Source organism: Mastigoproctus giganteus, chromosome 14, assembly GCF_048544385.1.
Source record: "Mastigoproctus giganteus isolate SK-2022 chromosome 14, ASM4854438v1, whole genome shotgun sequence".
Lineage (NCBI taxonomy): Eukaryota > Metazoa > Arthropoda > Arachnida > Uropygi > Thelyphonidae > Mastigoproctus > Mastigoproctus giganteus.
The window spans coordinates 32,502,805-32,528,231 of record NC_143588.1 but is presented as its reverse complement, the minus strand read 5'-3'; the positions used below and the strand labels follow the sequence as shown (position 1 = coordinate 32,528,231).

General features: G+C 36.2%; 1 protein-coding gene across 3 annotated transcripts in view; it reads left to right on the top strand.

Annotated features, from left to right (window-relative positions):
* gwl (serine/threonine-protein kinase greatwall) overlaps positions 1-25,427 on the top strand; it is a 248,358-nt gene that overhangs the window by 39,824 nt on the left and 183,107 nt on the right. For all 3 annotated transcript variants that reach the window (XM_090388326.1, XM_090388324.1, XM_090388325.1), the window contains 2 exons: positions 6,598-6,698; positions 16,108-16,199. In XM_090388326.1, coding sequence (XP_090244452.1) covers positions 6,598-6,698; positions 16,108-16,199 — 193 coding nt within the window. The remainder of the gene's footprint in view (positions 1-6,597; positions 6,699-16,107; positions 16,200-25,427) is intronic.

The window sequence follows — 25,427 nt, the reverse complement described above, 5'->3', positions numbered from 1 at the left end:
GGTTTATATAAGAAGTGGGGTTCCCCAAGGATCAGAATTTTTGGACCACTGTTGTTTTTGATTATCTTAAATGACATCTATGAAGGGCGTGAGGTCTAAACTTGCAGATGATCAAAAGATCAGTAGAGTAGTTAATGATCGCTGCCAAGCAGAGCTTCTTCAGAGTGACCTAGATAGACTTCCGGGATGGTCAGAAAAGTGGCAGCTATTCTTTAATTCAGCAAAATGCAAGGTCTTACACCTGGGCAACAGCAACCCCAAAATAACTTATACACTTGGTGGAGTTGAACTAAAGTCAGTAGTGGAGGAACGGGACTTGGGAGTTATGATACGGTCAGACATGAAGTTGTCTGAGAATTGTGTCCTATCGATGATTTATCGAACATTTGTTAGTAGAGATAAGGACGTCATAATCATATAAAAGTGATTTTATAACCTTTATGTGATTAAATTATAAGCAATTATTTTTTTCTAAATTTGTACCGAAAAACCTGTATTTTTTGTATCAATACCGGAAAAAAATGACCGGGATCCCGGTATTGTAACAAAAAATCGGGATCCCGGTTTTTTTTTAAAAAAAATACTTTACTCCTTTTTTTTTTTTTTTTTTTTCTGTTTGAAATACTTCACTTTTGTTTAAAAAAAAAAAACACCTTACTTTTTCTTTTAAATGCTCATTTTAGAAAATTTTCAACCTGAAAAGGATCACTGCTTTTCAGTATTCAGATGAATAATAAATATAATGATAAACCTAAAATTGAAATATTCGAAAATTTTATTAAGTACAATACACAATAACATTTATTGGACAAAACTTAACATTTAATGAGATGATTGAGGCTGGATATTTTTAAATAATTGTTCCAAATTCGGTTGCAAATTTGTGGCTCCAATCCCAATAAATAATGAAGAGTATGTCCTGGTGATATTTCTTGATGGAGCTCCAGGTCCTGATGGTATTTCTCCACATGTTCTCAAAACCTGCGCTCCTGAACTTAATCCTGTTCTATGCCACCTTTATTCACTTTCTTATTCCAAAGGTGTTTTTCCTTCTTCTTGGAAATTTGCTCATATCCAGCCAGTTCCTAAAAAGGCTGACATATCCAACCCATCCAATTACTTCTACTCTTTGTAAAATAAGGGAGAAATCACTTAATCGTCAACTCCTAAACTATCTAGAAACCTTCTGTCTGATCAACGATCGCCAGTATGGATTCCGTCAGTGTGTACTTCCATCTTATGGTTTGCCAACTGTTCTTTGTAATTGGTTATCCAGTTTTCTCTCTGACCGTTCACGGAGGGTGTTGGTAGATGGCTCTCTGTTTTCTAACTTCACTGCTAATTCTAATCTCCCCCAAGGTTCAGTTCTTTCCCTTCATTCTTTTCCTCTTGTATATTAATGACCTTCTTTCATTTATCGGAAATCCTATCCATAGTTTTGCTCATGATAGCACATTGCATTCCACTTTCCAGTTTGAGAAACCTTGCCCTGCTCAAACAGCTTCAATTTTTCGAATATCCACTACCAATTCCTTAAATGCCAATCTCCAGATAATTCTCCAGTGGGGCAAAGACAACTTAGTTGATTTCAATCCTTCTAAAACTCAGTCTTGTCTTATATCTTGCAAAAAGGATTCTTCTGCTCCTATGCTTGTCTTTGGTAACACTCTGATTTCTAGGCAAGATGATATATCTCTTTTGGGGATTACCCTGACTTCTAATCTCTCTTGGTACAAGCACATTACAAATATTGTTTCCTCTGCATCTAAAAACCTTGGTTTTCTCTTTTGCTCTTGGCATTAATTTTTTTCAAAACAGCTGTTCACTGTGTACAAATCGCAAATCTGCCCTACCATGGAATATTGTTCCCACATTTGGGGTGGTGCCCCCAAAACCTCTCTCAGGCTTCTAGATTCCATTCAGAAGAGGACAGTTAGGTTAATTAATGACTCCTCTCTAACAGAGTCTCTCCACTTGCTGTCTCATAGACGTACTGTTTCTGCTGCATGCCTTTTCTACAGATACAAATACTTCCATGGGCCTTGTTCTTCTGAATTGGCTTCTATAATTCCCGCTCTCTCTTTCAAAACAGTCCGAACATGTGCCACCACCAGCCAACATCCATTTACTGTCCAACTTCAAACCCACAGAACCAACTTTTCATCTTCTTCATTTATTCATTCAACTGCCGTTTTCTGGAACAACCTTCCTTCATACGTATTTCCTGAAAATTACAATCTATAGAAGTTCAATTCTAATGTCAACAAATATCTTCTTTTGCCTTCTCAACCTCCAACCCATTCATGATACTATAGGTTCTAATACCTCTCCTGTTTGGGGTTTCCATAAAAAAAAAATGCTAATCTGTTTCTTTGTAAATATTTATTTGATTTTACGAGTGAAAAAAATCTGCTTGCAGACATACGTTGATCTGAACAAAGTAGCTATTTTCACATTTTCTTTTATCGAAAGTAGAAAATATTCAGATGGGAAAGCCTTGTAGAATTCAAATAGTTTATTTTTGCAGTCTATATACTTATTTTTGAATCATATTTTGGCTTGAAGATCAATAATTTCAAGTTGCACTCTGGGATTGTAGTTTTCAGCCATAGAAGTAAATGGGTTCTCAAACAAAGGTTATGTTTTTCCTTGGGATTTTATATCAGAGAATCGACTTTCAAACTTGTCAAAAAGTAATTGTAATAACGAAAGGCAATGATTCTTGGGAAATGCGTTTCTCCCTTAGCTCAGTACAACATTCAAAGTGAACTAAATTGTCTTGCTCAATTTGGATTTAAATAACAACTTATTCTGAAATGATTTGATGTCACCAAACAAATCAGATGAATTTTCCTTTCCCTTGTAGTTTTAAGTTAAGTGCATTTAAAAGGCTAGAAATGTATGTATGAATTGCAGGATCAAACAGCCACTCCATATTTGAAGGTCGTTTTATTGGTTTGTGGCTGTTGAAACTTTTGGTGATGTTTCAACTGCCACATTAAGGTCATCATGTTATCTTGTAAAATTTACAGTCGAAATAACCACATTCATAACGAGTTGGAGATCCAATAATTTCCCATGAAGAGTATCTTAATGCACAATGCAGTGAATTCCAATCGGAGTTTCAGCTCCGATATCTATAATTTTCTTGGTTATTCTACCCATAAACCCAATGTTTTTACCAATCATATTTTTTGCACCTGCAGTTGTGACTCCTACTAGGTTTTTAATATTTAATCCTAACTTTTCGATAGATTGGCAAAAATTTTCAAAAAAGATTTTCACCTGTGGTTGTTCTGGGCATACTCTGTAGATCAGCTAAATCTTCAACTGGTACAAAATTATCATTAATTCCATGTATGAAGATGACAGTGCACTGGATGACAGTGTGGCACTGTCATCCAGTGCCACACTAATATATTTCATTTGTTTTATGTTTTCCAAAAGTTGTTCGAACAAATTCTTTCCAATTTCCTCTTCTCTTTGCATAATTGTTTTTTGAGACAATCTAATGTCTTGTATCATTGTTCGTTTTTCCGGACAAATTCTTCCACAACTTTTAACAAACAACACTTAACAAATTCACCATCATTGAATGGTTTACTTTCAAAGGTGATCAAGTGTGCAACTTGATAACTGGCATGTACAGCAGATAATTTCTTGATTGATACATTTTCAGTATTTTTTGTTGCTTTCTTAATTCATTTTGTAACTTTGAACACTTTTCTTTTCTCAGTGTTTGTTTACGTTGATCATAAGATTTATGATTGGAATCAGTGTCGTTTTAAATTATATTCTTTTAAAAAACTCACACAGTCTCCTGACACACCAAATACACTGCTTTTCTGTGGTAATCAAGGAAGAAATAGTCTTCAGTTCACCTTAGATCAAAAACATGACACTCCAAATCGCTTTTCCTCTTTTAGAACATTTTTAGGAATGATTTTTTTTAAAATTCAATACAAATTAATAATTAATTCAATGCAATGAACAAGCTATATCAAAATACCTAACTGTATTTAGCGTACATATGACTGCACTGGACCACATGTACATGTTTGATATAGTTGAGCTGGACGCTTGCATGCCTGTACACGCAGTGGCGACCGATGCTGTTTTAGTTCACTTTCCGCGCGAACCTTATAAAAATTATTTGCGGACTGGATCCGGCCCGCAGGCTTTAGGTTGGACACCACTGATCTAGACAAGTCTGCAGTTATAGTTCGGATAGCATGGGTTTGTTAAAGGGAAGTCTAGTCTGACAAATTTGATTGGATACTATGATGTGGTCACAAAGGAACTGGATGCAAAAAATAATTTTGGTATCATATATAGTACTTGGATTTCAGGAAAGCTTTTGATACTGTTGCACACAGAAGACTACTCTACAAATTGGAGCAGTATGGCATTTAGAGCAAGTTGCTACAATGGATAAAAGGATGGTTGAGGAGAAGAGGGTGTCCATTGATTACAGAGTAGTAATCAATGGACACTGCTCTTCGTGGACTAAAATTATTAATGGAGTCTCCCAGTGTTTTGTGTTGGGCCCAGTGTTGTTTTCTATATTTATCAATGATATTGATGAAGGTATATCAGAATTAATGTCTAAGTTTTCAGACTATAAAGGTTGGCAGGGTTGTTAATGCAGTAATGATAGTGTGCTACCAGAATAGGATCTAGAAAAGTTGTGCAGATAGGCCGAGAGGTGGCAACTGAAGTTTAAAATTGACAAATGTAAAGTACTGTAAAGTAAAGCATATGGGTAGCAGTAATCCCAGCGTAACGTACCAACTATGTGGTTCTACACTCAGGGTAGTTGAGAATGAAAAGGACCTGGGGGTAATTGTGCAGTCAGATATAAAATTTTTTTGAGCAGTGCAGATATGCTGCAAGAGTAGCTCATGGTGTCTTGTCAATGATATACAGAAATTTTGCTAGCAGGGATAAGGAGGTGATTGTCCCCTTGTATAAGATGGTGGTCAGGCCACACCTTTAGTACTGCATACAGGTCTATATAATCCTCATTTTAGGAAGGATGTTGAGCTGCTGAAACAAATACAGAGAAGGGCAACGAGATTGGTGAGTGGAACAAAGGGTTGCTGTTATCAAGAAAGACTTAACTTCTGCAAATTGCAACGTCTGGAGACTAGGCACCTGCAAAGTGATCTAATTCAGGTGTAAAATCCCTTGAATGGTTTGTGCAAGCTCAATGCTGATGGGATTCTTCCTCTTGCTCAGATGACTTATTTGAGGGGACAAAAATTCAAATGGAGGAAAGGCAATTGTAGAACCTGTGTGGAAATTTTCCTTTAACCAGTGGGTGGTTGATAATTGGAATAGACTGCTATCTGTCATTGTGGAGATCAAAAGCTTAAATAAGTTCAAGGCAGAACTAGACAAGCATTTGGAGTGAATGAATGGGTGAAATGTGAATTTTTTTTTTTTTTTCCCTAATGCTTCTTGCATCATATGCCTCTACTAATGCCAATGGTGGCTTTACAGAACTGGGGCAATCAACCACTTAGGGCCCTCAGAATTAAGATACCTCGAAATTACTATGTTTAAAGACATTATATACTTATATGTTTTCTTAATAATAATAATAAAACACTACTTGTTACTTTTTACATACTTTACTTCTTTACAGTGGTTGTCTCAGTTAGCAAATTTGTATTGAATGTGAATAAATGTACTGAATCTAAATGAGCAACTAAGCAGTGTGTGGAATAAAAAACTTTTGTTGCATGTACAACAGTACCGTCTATTACTTGGCTGGCCCTGTGAAATTAGTGAAGAAGCAGTGTATTATATGAATGCAGTTACTGAAATAGTTTGTGAAAAGAATGCTGTTTTTCATTATATATTTCTGTTCTTTGCTGACCTAGAACACTGTTGTCTCTGCACTGACAGAGCTTTGTCTTGTTAGAAATGACTGTTATCTATTAGTTGACCTTAATTTACAAATATTGTTTTTAATTGAATAACAGGATTACTCAAACCTATGGCTTCTTATCAGGCAACAGGTAGCCTCAAGTAGCAATTGTGTGTAAAATAGTGAATAAATGTATTGAATCTAAATGAGCAATCAAGCAGTGTGTGAAAGAAAAATGTCTGATTGAAAATGTATATTGTGTTCTTTGTATAATATAACTCATATTTTTTGCTGTGTTTGCCCAGAAGTGAATTATAAAGAAGCAGGGTACCATTTCAATTGAAATAGTTGGGGGTGGGGATACATTCTCTGTTATGAAAATAATGTAATCAATGTACCCACAAAAAATTCATGCGGTTGTATGAATTTTTTTTGGGCTTTTGAATTTTACCTTATAAGAGCTACAGTGCAGCTTTATTTATTTATTTTTTTTCCTCTAATAATTTTTCAGTTTTAAAAATATTGACCTATTTTGAATCTCTTATAATGTAGCTAACTTCATTTTGAACATATAATTGAATGGTGAATTTATAGGAATTGAAGCCAAGTAAGCTTTTAAATTGCTCTTTTCGAATGTAAATTATTTTAATGTGATTTTAGGTACTTGGAATGCATTACTGGAATATTATTTTTAGTGCATTTGATAATTGTGATTCTTTCAACAGAAAAGTATTTTTGGGACACAAGAAGGAAAATTCTAAAGAAATATATGCAATTAAAGTTATGAAGAAATCTGATATGGTTAATAAAAATATGGTAAATCAAGGTAAATCCTCCACATTTTATTTTCTTGTTAGTTTTGAATTGTACATCTTTCTTTAAACTATTTCTTATTCAACCAATTTAAATTTGTTAAAATGATAAAGTAGTAGTTGAATACAACATTTTCAAAACAAGAATATTTGCTATGTAGCCATGTATTAGACACAAACTTTTGCCAATCACTTTGAATGCTAAGGGCCTTGGCAGATACAATTGTTATGTCAGGTGAGTTTTGTTGGGAGGTGGGTAAGAGGTTGCTTATATAGCAGAGCAAGCATTGAGAACTATTACAAATTGTGAAAGCATATAGAAGGTTTGTTTGTTTGTTATTTGGTTTTTAGGAGCATTAGCAACTAAGGCCATGTTGCTCCCGGGGATATGTGGCGGTCATTCCTTGACCTTTCCGCATCCTCCGTATTTGGTGGGCACAGGCTCGAATCCCGGTCTAATCAAGAAGCTTGTGTTACGCACTGCTGCTCTTGCCCACCTGGCTACAGAGGCGCCTGAATATAGAAGGATGAATAGTACTAATTAAAAAAAAAAAAAAAAAAAAAGACACACCATTATACTTAAACGAATTTATTTGAAGAAAGTAAAGCTTTTATTGTAATTATATATTGTCCTTCATTTAATGGAAGTTGATACATGTATAAAATATGTACAATAGTTTTTATCTTCTTAACACATTATATACCAAGTAAATGTAATACAAATGAATTCTGTTTTGTTGTATGTTTTCATCTCTTAAACGTACAGGCATTGGTTAAAATATTCAGCATTGAATATGCAGTAACAACACTGAATGAATTGTTAAATATATATAAACAGAGTAGTTGGTACAATCTCACATATGCTGGTAGAGGTGGGTTTGTTAGAATAGTTAAACATATTTTTAATTTGTAATAATTTTCTATAATTAGCTACTTCATTTATTATTATATCATGGTAATATGCTACAAAAAAAAATATCGCACTGTGTACACACACACACACATAGGAGTTGTTTGCAAGCGATCATTGTAACAGGCCAAAAGCTTGTTTTCATAAATATTCTTCCAAGTAGCAGAAGCGGCCTTCATATAATATTGTGTAACAAAATGTGACTTTGAGTTAGTTTGTTACTGCTGCTATTTAATATTTAATTTACAGTGATGAAAGCTAATTTGAATGCCAAATCAAATATAAATGAGCTTTTTTCACAATACAAGAGGTCAAAGATAAATTACCTCTTGTATTGTGAAAAATTATTTATTTTTGTTGGCTATGTTGGTTTTTATGTTGGGGGGGGAACAGACAGATAGACAGCTGTCATCATCTGACCCCTGAGGATGAACCAAGTCCATTGGGTCTACTTTTATGCAGAACTATGCATGCCTTTTTTTTTTTTTTTTTATTTCCTATAATCTGGACAGTAACACCCAGTAGGCAGGAGCCACAACATAAGCAGTTGCCAAAAACCTTAGAAAGAAATGATTTTTGCAGAATTTTTCTGACCTGCTTATTCTGCAATGTCCCTATATGAAATAGTGTAATAGCAAGCTTCTGGACTGTTCTGGAGGTTTCTCTTGCACTATTTTTCTGAACACAGAAACTGCATGTGATCACCAGTACATATGGATGTGCCTTATGTACATCATAACAAACATAAGGGGAGTGATTTTCCTCCTTTGATTGAGGGTATAGAGTCTTTTTCCCTCTCTGAACTCTCTGATATAAGAGTGTACTTTGCAAATGTGGTGATCAGTTTTTCATTGTATGAGAGAAAGAATGAGTGGCTCAACAGTAGTAGTAGTAGTAATAGTGGCATGTGATGCAAGAAAGCAAGCATCAGCCAAAAAAAAAAAAAAAAACTTCGCACAACCATTCCCTCTAAATGTTTGTCCGTTCCTCCTTAAATTTATTTAACCTATCAACTTCCACAACAACAGATGGAAGTTTGTTCCAGCAATTAACCACCTGCTGGCTAAAATCAAATTTACGCACATCTATTCTAGGTGCCTCCATAGCAAGGTGGGCAGGAGCAGCAGTGCGTAGCACACGCTTCTTGATTAGACCGAGGCTCGAGCCCGTGACCACCAAATACAGAGGATGCGGAGAGGTCAGGGAATGACCGCTGCATATTCCCGGAGCAACAATATGGCCTTAGTTGCTAATGCTCCTAAAAAAAAAACAAATAACAAATAACATCTATTCTACATATGTCTTTCCTCAATTTGAATATATGCCCCCTTAGGTTCGTAATCTGAACAATTGGAAGAATCCCATCAAAATTCAGTGTGCTGAACCCAGTACACCTCAATCAGATTGCCTTGCAGGTGCCTAGTCTCCAGCCGCTGCAATTTGCAGATCTTAAGCCTCTCTTGGTATGAGGATCCCTTCATTCCCCTCACCAATCTTGTTGTCCTTCTCTGTACATGCTCAAGCAAATCTACATCCTTCCTAAAATGAGGCCTCCAGACCTGTACGCAATACTCAAGGTGTGTCCTGACCATTGCCTTATACAGAGGGACAATCGCCTCCTTTTCCCTTAGCAAAATTCCTATATATCATTGACAAAACTCCATGACCTGCCCTGGCAGCCTGTCTGCATTGCTCAGTAAACTTCATATCTGACTGCACAATTACTCCCAGGTCTTTTTCATTTTCTACCACTTTAAGTGTAGTAGCACACAGTTGGTACGTTTCTCTGGGGTTACTTCTGCCAATTTGCAGTACTTTGCATTTGTCAAAGTTAAACTTCAGTTGCCACTTCTCAGCCCATCTGCCCAAATTTTCTAGATCCTGTTGCAGTAGCACACTGCCATTACTGTCATTAACAACCCTGCCAAACTTTGTATCATCTGCAAACTTTGACACTAAGCCTGATATATCTTCATCAATATCATTGATAAATATACAAAACAACAGTGGATCCAACACCGAACCCTGTGGAACTCCACTAATAACATTAGTCCACGAAGAGCAGCACCCATTGATTACCACCCTCTGTCTTCTCCCACTCAACCATCCTTTTATCCATTGTAGCAACTTACCCTTACTACCATTCTGCTCCAATTTGTACAGTAGTCTTCCATGTGCAATTGTGTTAAAAGCTTTCCTGAAATCCAAGTATATGATATCAAAATTATTTTTTGCATCCAGTTCCTTTGTATCCACATCATAATATCCTATCAAATTTGTCAGACAAGGCTTTCCCTTAAGAAACCCATGCTGTGTTTGAATTATTGATTTCTCCAAGTAATGGAGAAATCAAGCGATATTCTCAATTCACTGGTGATATTCTGGCTTATGTTACCCATTTATGGACAAATTCAATGGAAAAGTTCGGTGAAACTCAAGCAGTTACTCTTGACATTTCCAAGGCTTTCGTTCGTGTTTGGCATAAAAGTTTTCTAAATAAGCTTCTATTCTATGGTTTGCCAGCTTTTTTTTGTAATTGGGTATCCAGTTTTCTCTCTGACAGCTCACTTGTTAATGGTATATGCCTCTTTGTTTTCTAACTTCTCCACTAATGCTGGTGTCCCCCAAGTTCAGTTCTTTCCCTCACTGTTTTCCTCTTGTCTATTAATTATCTTCTTCCATTGACCAGAAATCCTATCCATAGTTTTGCTGATGATAGCACATTGTATTCCACCTTCCAGTTTGATATATCTTGCCCTGCTCAATCAGCTTCAACTTCTCGAGTATCCCCTGCCAAATTCTTAAATGCTATTCTCCAGGGCAAAGATAACTTAATTTCAATCCTTCTGAAACTCAGTCCTGTCTTATATCTTGCACAAAGGATTCTTCTGTTCCTATGTTTATCTTCGACGAGGCTCTGATTTCCAGGCAAGATCTTGGGGATTATCCTGACTTCTAATCTCTCTCTTTTGGCACAAGCACATTACAAATATTGCTTCTCTGCATCTAAAAAACTTTGTTTTCTCTTTCGCTCTCTGCGTTACTTTTCTCCCAAACAGCTGTTCCCTCTGTATAAATTGCATATCCGCCCCACCATGGAATATTGTTCCCACATCTGGGGCGGTGCCCCCAAAACCTCTCTCAGACTTCTAGATGCCATTCAGAACCGGGCAGTTAGGTTAATTAATGTCTAATCTCTAACAAAAAAACAAAAAACCAATCAAATTATGATATTAGGGTCACTTGTAAATGATTACATCTACCCATATATTTATTGTGACTGAAACTGACTAACTCAGCCTCAGAGTAAAAGAACCCGTTAAAATTCTTCCCGTCATCGACAGGTTTCAAACCCGGGCCTTTTCCGCCCAGTGTGGGGAGGACCGTGATGATACCACTGTGCTACCGCGCAACAGTCTCATCTCTAACAGAATCTCTCCACTCCCTCTCTCATAGACCTTTGTATAGATACTTCCAATGGCAGTGTTCTTCTGAATTGGCTTCTATAATTCCCACTCTCTCTTTCAAAGCAATCCAAACACATGCCGCAAGCAGTCAACATCCTTTTACTGTCCAACTTCAAATTCACAGAACCAACTTTTCATCTTCCTCGTTTATTCATGCAACTGCCATTTTCTGGAACATCCTTCCTCCATATGTATTTCCTGAAAATTACAGTCTACAGAAGTAATTTTGTAGACTGTAACCAGTGCGATGCTTGAACCTATTAAACATCCCTTTCTTGCCATGAACTTGGGTTGGGGTTCTCCATACTTATCCTTAATATCTTTATAAATATTTGTTGGTTTTGCTTGAATGGTCATTAGACTCGGGGGGCACTTGAATCTGATTTTCGATCCATATTATTAACAGCTGTTCCATCTTCAATATAGTACCTGAACGCTGTTTTGTGATCACTGTTGATCCTTTGACATGTTCTTTTATATGTGCATTGTCCTTTAAAATAGTATTCACTGTTGAAGCAGCGAGATCCCCCCCCCTTGCAATAGATGACAAACTTTGTCTTGCTTTGTACTTCTTAATCATTTTCATCTTCATTTCTAAATCTGTTTTGTTTCGTTTCCTAACACTTCCACCACTTGCACTTTTTGTTGGTCGCTTTCCCTTCATCATTGTAATACGTAAATAGGAATGAAGAGAAGTTTCTGAAAATTTGTTTTTTATATGATTGAAGATTTCAGTGGGGGGAACACATTTCACTATAAAAGCGTAAAAGCTCGCACAATTTCAGTTATCGATATTTGTGATAACAATTTTTTTTGAAAAGATTAAAAAGTAGATTAGAAAGTAAAGGACCAAGACTAGATTCATGAAGTACCCCATTGTTGAAAATAAATAGAAAATTTTTTTTCTCGGGTACCATATATAACACTCCAACATAATGATACCATAAATAACTCTCCAACTAAATAACAAGAGAATTGTAGGAATATGATTCCCTTGTTATTTAGTTGGAGTGTCTCCCAGTTATTCAGTAATTAAGTGTCTTTCAGTTTTTCAGTAAGTTTAATTTTCTTCCAATTTTTATTCAAATTTGTATTATTTCTGAAATACAGTTTGTTTTGTTTTTACTCAATTACAGACCTACTGAACCTAATATGTACTAAAGTCTACATTAGGTGGCTCTGCTTAAGTTTAGCCAAAGTATAGTGATGACATGTCAGTATATGTTTATAACATTAGTTGAAAACATATATATGGACTTCGTGTATGATATGTTTTAACAGGTATGTTTACTTTTTTTTGTGTGTAAAAGATTTAACTTTTAATATCAGTACATGGTTGGTTTTTTTTTTTTTTTTTTGTATAACTGGTATTATTAACAACTCAGGTGTAGATTAGCCCACCATAATTGTTCTTAGTAGTTTTTTCTGTTATAACATTCAGTTATTGTTCAAGGAAGATTAGGTTAGTTTTTTTTTTTAAAGAGAATTTGTTTGCAAAAGAAGATTAGGTTACTTTGAATTTGTTGAATGATGTGACTGTGTTATGGCAATCAATTTGCATATGTTAGTTGGGTGAGCTATATTCACCTCTGGCTGGGTTGTGGAATGTAAATATTAGTCAATTCTGTGTAAACAGAATGAAAAAAAAAATAAGTAAAGCAAAGATCTGTGAAATATAGTTCTGTTTATACTTTGGCATGGCTATGTATGACTGAGGAGTTTATATATAGCCATTTTAATGAGAATAATATCATTAACTGTATTAAACAATCACATGAGTTCAACTGTAGTCAACTCAAACACAGGTACTACCTGTACTCCTACACTGATCATTTAGCTTCATCATACTTATTGCATTTTATAATAACACACACAAATTGCTTGCTGCAGGTATGTCCTCTGTTAATTAGTTAGGTTTTATTTGAAAGAAAAGGCTGGGAATGTCTTTCGGAGAGTAGTGTCAATAGATAGATTATTATGTGCAATCTAAAAGTAATATATGTTTGGTAAGTATATGTAAACTCTGCAAAGAAGAGGATGAATCAGATTGGTCCTCTTGATAATGATGGTTCAACTGTTGATGATCCTGCTCAGTTAGCTGACAGACCGAACAAGTATTTTGCATTTACATTCCCACAAGAGATATTCAGGAAGGGGAATGCCAGAAGTTTATTGAACTCTGGTAGGGTGCTAAATGATTTTCTAATAATAACTGAGAGCAAAGTGGAGGAGAACTTGTTGAATTTAAACATAAGAAAAGCACCCGGGGTGGATGGGATCTATCCACTTATATTAAAGGAGGCAGCAAAGAAAGTAAGCAAATCCTTAGCTGTAATTATTATGAGCTTCCTTGGATTTAGAGGTGGTCCTCATGGATTAGAGATATGCAAATGTATCCCCAATTCACAAAAGGGGGTCGAATGGTGGCACAAGTAATTATAGACCTGTTAGTTTAACTTCTGTTCCAGGAAAATTAATGGAGGCACTGATTAAAGAAGCACTGCAGGATCATCTACACAAGACTTCAGTTATAGCTCAGACACAGCATGGTTTTGTTAAGGGAAAGTCTTGCCTGACCAGTTTGATTGGATACTATTATGTTGTCACAAAGGAACTGGATGCAGGGAATAACTTTGATATTATATATTTGGACCTTAGAAAGGCTTTTGTTACTGTTGCATATGGAAGACTACTGAACAAATTGGAGCAGTGTTGCATTGGAAGCAAATTGCTGCTATGGATGAAGGGATGGTTGAGTGGGAGAAGACAGAGAGTGGTAATCAATGGACACTGCTCATCACAGACTAATGTTATTAGTGGAGTCCCTCAGGGTTCAATGTTGGATCCATTTTTGTTTTCTATATTTATAAGTAATATTGTTGATGGTATATCAAGCTTAATGTCCAAGTTTGCAGACGATACGAAGGTTGGCAGGGTTGTTAAGGACACTAATGACAGAACGCTGCTGCAACAGGATTTGGAATGGTTGAGCAGATGGGCTGAGAGGTGGCAAATGAAGATTAACATTGACGAATGTAAAGTACTACATATGGGAATCAGTAACCCCAGAGTAAAGTATCAATTCTATGTTACTACACTGACAGTGGTGGAGAATGAAAAGGACCTGGGGGTAATTGTGCAGTCAGATATGAAATTTTCTGAGCAGTGCAGACAGTCTGTAAGAGTAGCTTATAGTGTCTTGTCAATGATACACAGCAATTTTTCTAGCAGGGATAAGGATGTGATTATCCCCTTGTATAAAGCAATAGTCAGGCCACACCTTGAGTACTGTATATAGGTCTAGAGGCCTCATTTTAGAAAGAATGTAGAGCTGCTGGAATGAGTGTAGAGAAGGGCAGTGTGTTTAGTGTCAAACAGCACCAAACAGCACCAGGGGTTTCCCCCATCTCCGTGCAGTGAAGGGAAATGAGATTGGCGAATGGAACAAAGGGTTACTTACGAAGAAAGGCTTAAGTTCTGCAAATTGCAGTGTCTGGCAACTAGGTACAGCACCACGAGGTCATCTGATTGAGGTATATAAGGCCTTGAATGGTTTGAGCAAGCTCGATGGTGATGAATTTCCTCTTGTCCAGATTAATTGCCTGAGGTTACCTAAATTTAAATTGAGGAAAGACAGTTGTAGAATAGATGTGTGTAAATTTGCCTTTAGCCAGCTGGTGGTTGATTACTGGAACAAACTTCCATCTGTTGTTGTGGAAGTTGACAGCTTTAATAAATTCCAAGGCAGAACTAGACAAACATTTGAAGTGAAGGATTGGTGAAATGGGAAGGTTTTATTTGGCTGATATTGTATAAGCTTGCTTTCTTGTATCATATGTCTATGCTAATGCAAAAGTAGTAATTTATTTTTTTAAAAGTACATTTATACTGGAGAGATCTTTATTAAAAGTTTAAATTGTTTTGATTTTGAACGTTCCTTTTTATCTTTGCAAAAAAAAAAGAACAGAAAACATCCCCCTCTTAGTGAATGGGGGAGTTGAGTTAAGTAATGCAGAGAAAGACAAACTTACAAATAGAAATAAATAATCCCATTAAACCTCCTAGTTTATGGAGTTAATTGGCTGATTAAAATATATATAATGTTGATTATTAAAATCTTTATACAGGGTGATTCACTACCAGTGCGAGAAACTTGCAGGAGGTGTAGGAGGCACAAAGATGAATCGGAATCACATAGCATTGCAGGGTCCGAAATGCCTTCGTCATGTGGTAGAGGCCGTTGAACGGGAGGTCGTGTGAACAGCGATCCTGCTGGAAGGCAGCATTTGCGAACCGTTTCTGTTGAAGAAACCAAGTAGCAAAAGTCCTCTGGAGTGGATAATCTGCAGGCTCCAATGATTGGACGCGTTGCAGATGGTATGAATTCATTTGGTTTGTTGACAGTATCCTCCATACAGTGGATTGGGAAATTCCCAATCGTTGGTCTATCGCTCGAGTACTCGTACTCGGATTGCCTTCTGCAAGATGTAGGACATTCTCCTCATTGTCTGGCGTCCTCGTCGTTCGCTGTCGATTCATGGTAGCTCTTGTGAAACAACCAGTCTCACGTAACGTTCTGTGCACACGTGCGAAAATTGTATGATGAGGAGCACGCCTGTGCGGGAAACATTCCTGGTACAAGTGCAGAGTGGCGCGCCCGTTACAGTCCGCAGCTCTATACGCGAGGTGCATGTCGGCCAGTTCAACATTTGAATACTTGTCCATCCTACTGCCTCGGGAACTGGTTCACAAATGCTGACTTCCAGCGGGATCGCTGTTCACGCGACCTCCCGTTCAACGTCCTCTACCGCATGATGAAGGCATTTCGGACCCTTCAATGCTATGTGATTACGATTCGTCTTTGTGCCCCCTACACCTCCTGCAAGTTTGTCACTGGTAGTGAATCACCCTGTATATTAAGAAATTCAATTTCTTAAGTATTAAGTGGAGTTAATTATTTATTAAAAATTAATGAGATTGGTTTCTGTTATGTTACTAATGAGCAGACTGGCAGTTTCTTGATTATAAAATGTCATTTATTTTTAGTCTTAGCAGAAAGGGATGCTCTTGCATTGAGTAGAAGTCCATTTATAGTGCAGCTATTTTATTCAATGCAGTCTAAAAGTAATATATATTTGGTAAGTATCAATTTATTTTACTTGTAGGAAACATTTCTTTAAATTAATAGTGGTATTACCAAGTAGAATCAAAAATCATGTTAAAAGTGCATTGAAGCATGTTTAAACCTATGTGACACCTCATATCTATTTATTTACAGTTTGAAATTAGACACAGTTGGAAATAGAACATTGTGTTACATTTCTACCACTTCATCAGCAATTGCTATAATTTCTACTTACTGTTACAAAGAACAGAATTGCCAAAGGTTTTACCTATGTGGTCTGATGAAATGGTGATATGGTAGAATGTATGAGGTATATGATTTCCATCTGTGTGTAATTTCCAACTGGAAATAAATAGATATTTAGATCTCACTTAGGTTAAAAGTGCTTTAGTTCTCTCTTAATATAGTTTCATACCTACACACCATGCCATTCATGCAACATCTAAGAATCACAAAACTTTTGAACTTGAAGGTGTATTTCTTTACTTTAAATCAAATTGTTGTTGTGGATTGTGATTCCTTCCCCAGAGAGGTGGGAGGTGTTAAAGAACATTCTCTAGGGTATCGTAAGAAATTGTTAGGATCAGTAAGAGGGTTGTGGATTTAGCCCAAAACAGAGTAGCCAGACACGCGCCATTTTTTTTTTCTTACAATTTACAGGAATCCCTCGATTAGCGGGAGACTCAAATTAGCACAGTTTATATTTAGCTACCAATTTTCGATTAGCACGAATCAAAATTTCGATTAGCGTGGTATTTTGGCTTGGCCTAAAGAGACTGAAGCAGGTGATGCTACAAATGCCAGTACTAAGCTACGAATGTAAATATACTACTAAAGTATGCATAACATTATAGAAACACATTGCTTGTTTTCTTAGTGAGCGCGCGGCTCTGTTCACAAAAGGGAGTTACTGTTTATTTCGCGTCGCGTCATACCTTGTCCACCGAGAAGCGTTATCAAGAAATAAACAAAAATGAACGCAAGATATAGTGTAGGAAGCTAGTTTGTTCTTCTACCCTAAGAAAATAAAAAGAAACGGATTATTTCAAACACGTATTGTTACAATTAAAATATTTTCTAACATTATGCACTCTAAAGAACAACACTAGCCGCACCGCATTTATTACGTACATGCAGATCAGTTGCTTTCAGTTGTTCTTGCGTTGCGTGTTAATGTGCAGACCCTCATGTTTCTCTCGCCACTATGCATTGTTTACATTAATTACTGTGCATATTAATTAATTGCATTAATTTCTATTAAATATTTTTATATATTACGTAATTATTAACTGTGGATAAAAGGAAAAGTGTATCTGATAGTGCCTCTGGTAAAAAGAAAAGAAAAGTGATAACGTTAGATGAAAAAATTGAAGTCATAAAAAGATTTGAAGATGGTGAGAGTAAAATACAAATTTCTCGACATCTTGGAATGCCTGAATCAACAGTTCGGACAATTTTAAGTAAAGCCAGTGCATATAAGGAAAAAGGTAAGCTTTCTTCATCGTCAGCACACACACACACACACACACACAAACCACAAGAAATAGAAGTGTTACGATGATTGAGATGGAATGTTTTTTTAGCCATTTGGATAGAAGACTGCAATCAAAAAAGAATTCCAACCTGCACAATGACCATAAAAAAAGCCTTGAGTATTTTTGCAATGTTAAAGGGAAAGTCAGCAATAGAAAGCTTGGTTAAAGTGGTAACTGAAGAAAATGTTCAAGCAAGTTCTTGAAAAGAAAAAGTGATTGAAGCAGAAACGGAAGAAAATTTCACTGCTAGTAAAGGCTGGTTTGAACATTTTAAGAAAAGAACAGGACTGCATAATGCTGCATTGACGGGAGAAGCGGCAAGTGCAGATAAGATGCAGCCATGAAATATCCCGGAATTTTAAAGAAAAGTTTTGATGATGGCGGCTATGCAGATCAACAAATATTTAATGTTGATGAAACAGGCCTTTTTTGGAAACGAATGCCAAAAAAAATCTTTCTAGCAAGAAAAGAAAAGGCTCAACCAGGCTATAAAGTTTCCAAAGATAGAATAACATTTTTATTAATGCAGAAGGCAATTTGAAATTAAACTCATGGTTATCTATAGAAATGAAGCTCCCAGATCTTTCGGTAAAGGCTTTAATTAAGTAAGCCTACCTGTTATTTGACCCTCTGATAGAAAAATTTGGGTCACGAAAGCGTTATTTGAAGAGTGGTTCACTAGCTATTTTTGTCCGAAAGTTAAGGCCCACTGTGAAGAAAATAATCTTGCATTCAAAATTTTATTAATTTTAGACAATGCCCCAGCCACCCACCAGCATTTTCTGATTTGTGTGAAAATGTGAAAGTTATTTTTTTACCTCCAAATACGACAAGTCTCTTACAGTCTATGGATCAAGGCATAATCGCTACTTTTAAGGCCTATTATTTATGCACAACATTAGTGCAAATAATTGAAGCAACAACTGGAGATGATGCAGTTTCTTTAGTTGAATTCTGGAGAAATTACAACATCAGGAAAGCAATAGAGAATATTCATGAGTCATGGTCTGAAGTAACATCCAGCAATATGAGAGCAGTTTCGAAGCATATTTTGCCACCTTGCACAAATTATTTCTGCAGTTTCACTCATGTCAACTGTTATTGATGAAATAGCAAATATTGGAAGAGATCTAGGCTTTGATGAAATCGACAACAGTTATGTTCACGAATTGCTGGAATCACATTCAAAACAATTAAGTTATTCTCACCTCCTTAATATTGATGAACAACGAGCATATGATGAGGTGGAAACTTGCGAGGAAGAAAATGTTCAAGAATAGAAGTTAACATTAAAAGAACTTGAAGAAATATTTCGCCCAGCTGAAAATTTGAACAACTAATCATGGATGCAAACCCAGATATCGAGTGCAGTATGTAAATTTGCAAGAACATTGAAAAAGATGTGTATCCATACAAGCAAATTTATGATGAAAGGAAGAAAGAAGTCAGCCTAAACCAGCCTTTTGAAATATTTTACAAAGAAATAAAGTGAGTTATATATTGTAATTTAATTTCAATAAACTTTTGATTACTGTACTGCAAATATTTATAATTATCCTTTGCTTTGATACTGCTGTACATTAAATTGCCATAAAAAAAACATATTTTTAAAAATACTGATTGGTATATTGTAGATCTTGGAACGAATTAGGCTATTTTGTATTGATTATTAACTTCGATTAGTGCGATTTCGCATATAGTGCAATTTTCGCTTAACCAATTAATCGCGCTAATCGAGGGATTCCTGTATATGGAAAAAAAAGATATTCATAGATGAAAACAAGTTAGTTAATTTATAAGTGAACTAACTTGTTTTAATGTAGTTTTAATGCAGTATTGTTAGCTTTAGGCAGTCCTTGCACACGTTGTGTGATTTATACAAGACTTGTGAATGTGGTGTCACTTGTAAAGAGATACATATAGCAGAGGCATATGCTGCAAGAAAGCAAGCTTATATAGCATCAGCCAAAAAAAAAAAAAAAAATAATAATAAAAAAAAAAAAAAAAATATATATATATATATATATATATATATACACACACACACACACAGCAATACCTCGCTTAGCACGGCTTCAAACAGCACGGGTTTCACTATAACACGGTTTTCAATTAAATTTAAGTTAAATTTACTGTAAATATTAAAACTCATTGAAACTAGACACGTACTCTACATATAGGCTGTGTTGTCGTAGCCTAGGTACGGGTACATATACGCTGCGATGCCAACTGTATTGTCTCATATATACTGTGATGCCAACTGTGTTGTCTCATATATGCTGCACATATGACAGAAGCCCCCTCAGGCAGTCAGTGACAACAGTGTCCACTTTTCTTAATTCCATCCTGACGAGACAACACGATAGCTTTTCATTTCACAATTTATTTTTTACCCCTCTAAATACAATCGAAAATATATCTGCGTCTTGGTTAGAAATCATTGCCAACAACATGCGTTATGTTTGGCAGCATGTTTTGTCCCATTTGGCAAATGATTTCATTGGTTTTGAATTGCGAGTTCAAACAATTGACGAAGACATTGTGAAGATCGGAAAAGACTTGAGATTCGAAAATTTGGACACTGCCAATGTACGTGATTGCATTGACTCACATGCAAATAACTTAGATGATGCAACTCTCCTCTGTGACCACCAAATACGGAGGATGCGGAGAGGTCAGGGAATGACCATTGCCTATCCCCGGTGCAATATAGCCTTAGTTGCTAATGCTCCTAAAAACCAAATAACAAACAAACAAGCAACTCTCCTTGATATTGATAAGAAAATTGCATATGAAGAAGAGGGAAAACAATTCTGAAGTGGATAACACCGGAATGGCACCAAAAGAATTTTCAACAGAAGAATTGGAGAAAGTTTTTTGGGGCTTGACATTGCCTGCGAGGAAATAATGAATGGAGATCCAAATGTTGGATGTAGCATCTAGATCCGGCAAATTTTATAGGATGGGATTCAATGTTACAAAGACTTGTATACTGAGAAAAAGAAGAGATGACTTCACCAAACTTCATTTTTGAAATACCCAAATAAATAATAAAGCTTTTTTCTCATCTCTCATGATGTTACCTTTTCATTAATAAAATTTTTGCTGTATTTTTAATTTCAAATCCTTTTAATTGACTATCAAGTGCAAATTGTTTATAGATTTATTATAATTTGTTCATAGACTTTTTCTCTTTAGCATTAGCATTAGTAGAGGCATTTGATGCAAGAAAGCAAGCTTATGCAGCATCAGCCAAAAAAAAAAAAAAAAAAAAACCACTTCCACTTCACCCCTCTGTTCGTTCAAAATACCTGTCCAGCTGAGCCTTAAACTTCTTTAGGCTATCAACCTCCACTACAAGGGATGGAAGTCTGTTCCACCAACCAACCACCCGCTGGCTAAAGGCAAATTTCCGCACGTCTATCCTACATCTGTCTCTTTCCTCAATTTGAATTTATGCCCTCTCAGGTGATTATTCTGAGCTAGAGGAAGAATCCCATCAGCATTGAGCATGCTCAAACCATTCAAGGCTTTATACACCTCTATCAGATCACCTCGCTGGTGCCTAGTCTCTAGACACTGTAATTTGCAAAACTTAAGCCTTTCTTCGTAAGAGCACCCCTTTGTTCCATTCACTAATCTTGTTGCCCTTCTCTGTACTCGTTCCAGCAACTCTACATCCTTCTTGAAATGAGGCCTCCGGACCTGTATACAATACTCTAGGTGTGGCCTGACCATTGCCTTATACAAGGGAATAATCACCTCCTTATCCCTGCTGGAAAAATTCCTGTATATCATTGACAATACTCCATGAGCTACTCTTGCAGCCCATCTGCACTGCTCAGAGAACTTCATATCTGCCTGCACAACCACCCCCAAGTCCCTTTCATTCTCTACAACTGTCAGTGTAGTACCACAGAGTTGATACGTTGCTCTGGGGTTGCTGTTTCCCATGTGTAGTACTTTACATTTGTCAATGTTAAACTTCATTTGCCACCTCTCAGCCCATCTGCTCAACCTTTCCGGATCCTGTTGCAGTAGCATAGTGTCAGTAGTGTCCTTGGCAACCCTGCCAACCTTTGTATCGTCTGCAAACTTGGACATTAAGCCCGATATACCATCATCAATATCATTTATAAATACAGAAAACAATAATGGACCCAACACTGAGCCCTGAGGGACTCCACTAATAACATTAGTCCACGATGAGCAGTGTTCATTGATTACCACTCTCTGTCTTCTCCCCCTCAACCACCCCTTTATCCATAGCAGCAATTTGCCTCCAATGTCACACTGCTCCAATTTGTGTAGCAGTCTTCCATGTGCAACAGTATCAAAAGCCTTTCTAAGGTCCAAGTATATAATATCAAAGCTATTCTCTGCATCCAGTTCTTTTGTGACTGCATCATAGTATCCAATCAAGTTGGTCAGGCAAGACCTCCCCTTAACAAAACCATGCTGTGTCTGAGCTATAACTGAAGTCTTGTCTAAATGATCCTGCAGTGCTTCTTTAACCAGTGCCTCCATTAATTTTCCTGGAACAGAAGTTAAGCTCACAGGTCTATAATTACTTGTGTCAGCCTTTGATCCTCCTTTGTGAATTGGGGTCACATTTGCACATTTCCAGTCTATGGGTACCTCCCCTGAGTCCAAGGAAGCTCTCATAATTATGGCTAAGGGTTTGCTTACTTCCTTTGCTGCCTCCTTTAATATAACTGGATAGATCCCATCCACCCCGGGTGCCTTTCTTGTGTTTATCTTCAACAGTTTCTCCTCCACTTTACTCCCAGTTATTTCAAGATTCTGTAGCTTACTACTAGAGTTGAATACACCTCTGGCATTCCCCTCGCTGAATAACTCCTCATGTGTGAATGTCGATGCAAAATATTCATTTAGTTTGTTAGCTACCTGAGCAGGATCATCAACAGTTGACCCATCAATATCAAGTGGACCAATCTGATTCATCCCCTTCCTTCTAGAGTTTACATAAGTAAAGAACTCTTTGCTGTTTTTCTTTGCATCCCTTGCCAAGGATTTCTCGTAATCTGCCTTCGCCTGCCTAACCTCCATTGTAACTTGGTTGCATATCAACTTGTATCTATCATAGGCTTCTGTGTCATGTGTTAATTTGTAAGTATCCCATGCATTTTTCTTCTCTGCCATATGCCTCATTAGTTCATCTGACATCCATTTTGGCCTAAACCTTGAACAATATTTCTTAGTTGGTATGTAAAGCCTAGTAGCTTCCAAGATAAGTTCTTTTAATGCTTCCCATTTTGAATTTGCTGTTGGTAACATCATCAGTTGGTCCCACTGTATAGAATTTAAATACTGTCTCAGTCCATCGTAGTCGCCTTTACGGAAGCAATAACCCTTCCCTTTACCCCTAATGGTAGTTACCTCTTTGAGTAAATCCCACTGCAGCACACTGTGATCACTGCCACCTAGTGGTTCATTTATCTGCAGATTCTTAATGCACGAAGAATCACTGCTGATAATCAAATCCAGAGTATTACTCCCTCTAGTTGTCTCCCGAACATGCTGATGCAGAAAACAATCATCCAATAAATCCACAAAAGCCTTGCTAGTGTGTGAGTGAACAACCCACAAATTCCAGTCAATATCTGGGAAATTAAAATCCCCCATTATAAGACTCTCTGATTTACTGGCCCAATCTATTTCCCTGTACAGTTTCTTATTATACTCATCAGAGTCATTAGGCCTATAGCACACTTCTCTGGTATGCATTAATTTAAAACCCATTATAATTATACCTCAATCAGCACAGTTTCACATAACACGGAAAAGTTTCGGTACCAGTTATCAGTGCTATTCTGGGTATTGCTGTATATATATATATATATATATATAGGTAGTTCCCGACTTTGAGTTAATTTGGTCCTAGCACGTGCTTGTAAAGCGGGAATTATTTCCCATAGCTTCAAATAGGCCTCTGGGGTTGGAAATATTCATAATCATAATAACTATTTAAGAATGTGCCATACGATAAACCTCACTGTTGAAAAAAGGAGGCGAATTCCTCTGAAAGGTACGGAGTTTTATTCCTTTAATTATCCTGTGTTTTATCTACATTGTTTTATTGTAATGTATTCATTGCAGTTTAAAATTTCATATTTTATTGTATAGTCTTACCTTTTTATCAATTTTATCTGGTGGAATTATATCATTCTATTTATTTACATTATTATTTTAGTATAACACAACACTATTTATTTATTTTTAATAACGGTTGGTGTAGGTTTGTGCAATTATTATGATTATTTCCCATAGACATAATGTTAAAAATAGGGGTTACGTTATCAACAATGAAATTAGTTAGCTAATTGGTTTGTTTAAACAATGATTGATTTATCCAAAGAAATGAAAACGTAGCCTGTAAAATCAAGCAAATTATAATAATAGAGAAATTATTTATGACTTACAAATGTTACAGAATGTTTATTCTTCATTATTATCATCATCATCGACTAAATGCGCACTTGTTGATTACTCATATTGGCTCAGAACTCGGTTTGTTTCACAAGGAGAGGTCTTCTTCAGAAATGCTTGAAGAGGCATTTATTTCCAAGATAATCTTCCCTTTTCTTTATAAATTTCAATAGCATGCATAAGCATTTTTTAATGGAACACACAAATTGCAACTAACATGATTTGCATTGAGTAACAAGTTTACGAAGCTTAAAAAAAGGATGAAGCGAAGATTCTGAAATTTTATTTATGTTTTTTATGAGATTGAAGATTTCAGGAAAGGGGAAACACATTTCACCATAATAATGTAAAAAAACCACACAATTTCATCTATCAGTATTTTCGCAGGCAATGTCAACCCGTTTGAGTTTACTACCCGTTTATAATTGCTTGCAGTAACAGAAAAGCCCAATAAACCGAAAAGGGCAAATTGTTTTTATTGTTTTATGGTCGTGACCTCCAGAAATGTGCTTTAGAAAAATATCACAAAGCCATTCATAACTGGTTCTTATAGCAGAACATATATAACAACGAAAGTGTAGCGTATTTTAATGATTTGAATTGGTAACTAATACAGTTTACACTATAAAAAAAAACTTGTAAACCTGGGAACTCATAAAGCGGGAACTGCCTATATATATAAGCTAAATTAAAATAGGATATTGCCAGTAGTATGGCAAACCAGTAGAGTGAAAATGAACTGAACCAAATGAAATAACCATAACAGAAAAATATAGGGGGAGAAAGAAGAAAAATGTAGTGTTGAAGTAATGTTCCTTCTTTACCCCCCCCCCTCTATATTTTTTGTTATGGTTATTTTATTTGGTTCAGTTCATTTTCACTCTACTGGTTTGCCATGCTACTGGCAATATCCCATTTTAATTTAGCTTATTATACGCAACATGTAGTGGATTGTGCTTTTCTGCTGCCACTGATGTTAGCTGTTTCTATTATTTTTCTTATTTATTTTAATATATATTTCAGTAATTTTTATTTCCCTATTTTAATTTTTGGATTAATTTGATCATATTTAAATGGGGGTAGCGTGACAATGTGCTAACGCTGCGTTCGTACCGCCATCTATAGCCTAATTTTTTTCTATATATTTTCAGTTCAGCTTTTGTTTTGTCAGTGGCGTGGTTTGGCCATGTGAGTACTAGGCGTTCTGTTTTATTATTTTTCGCTGCATAAGGACCACCGCTATGCAAATCTATTGC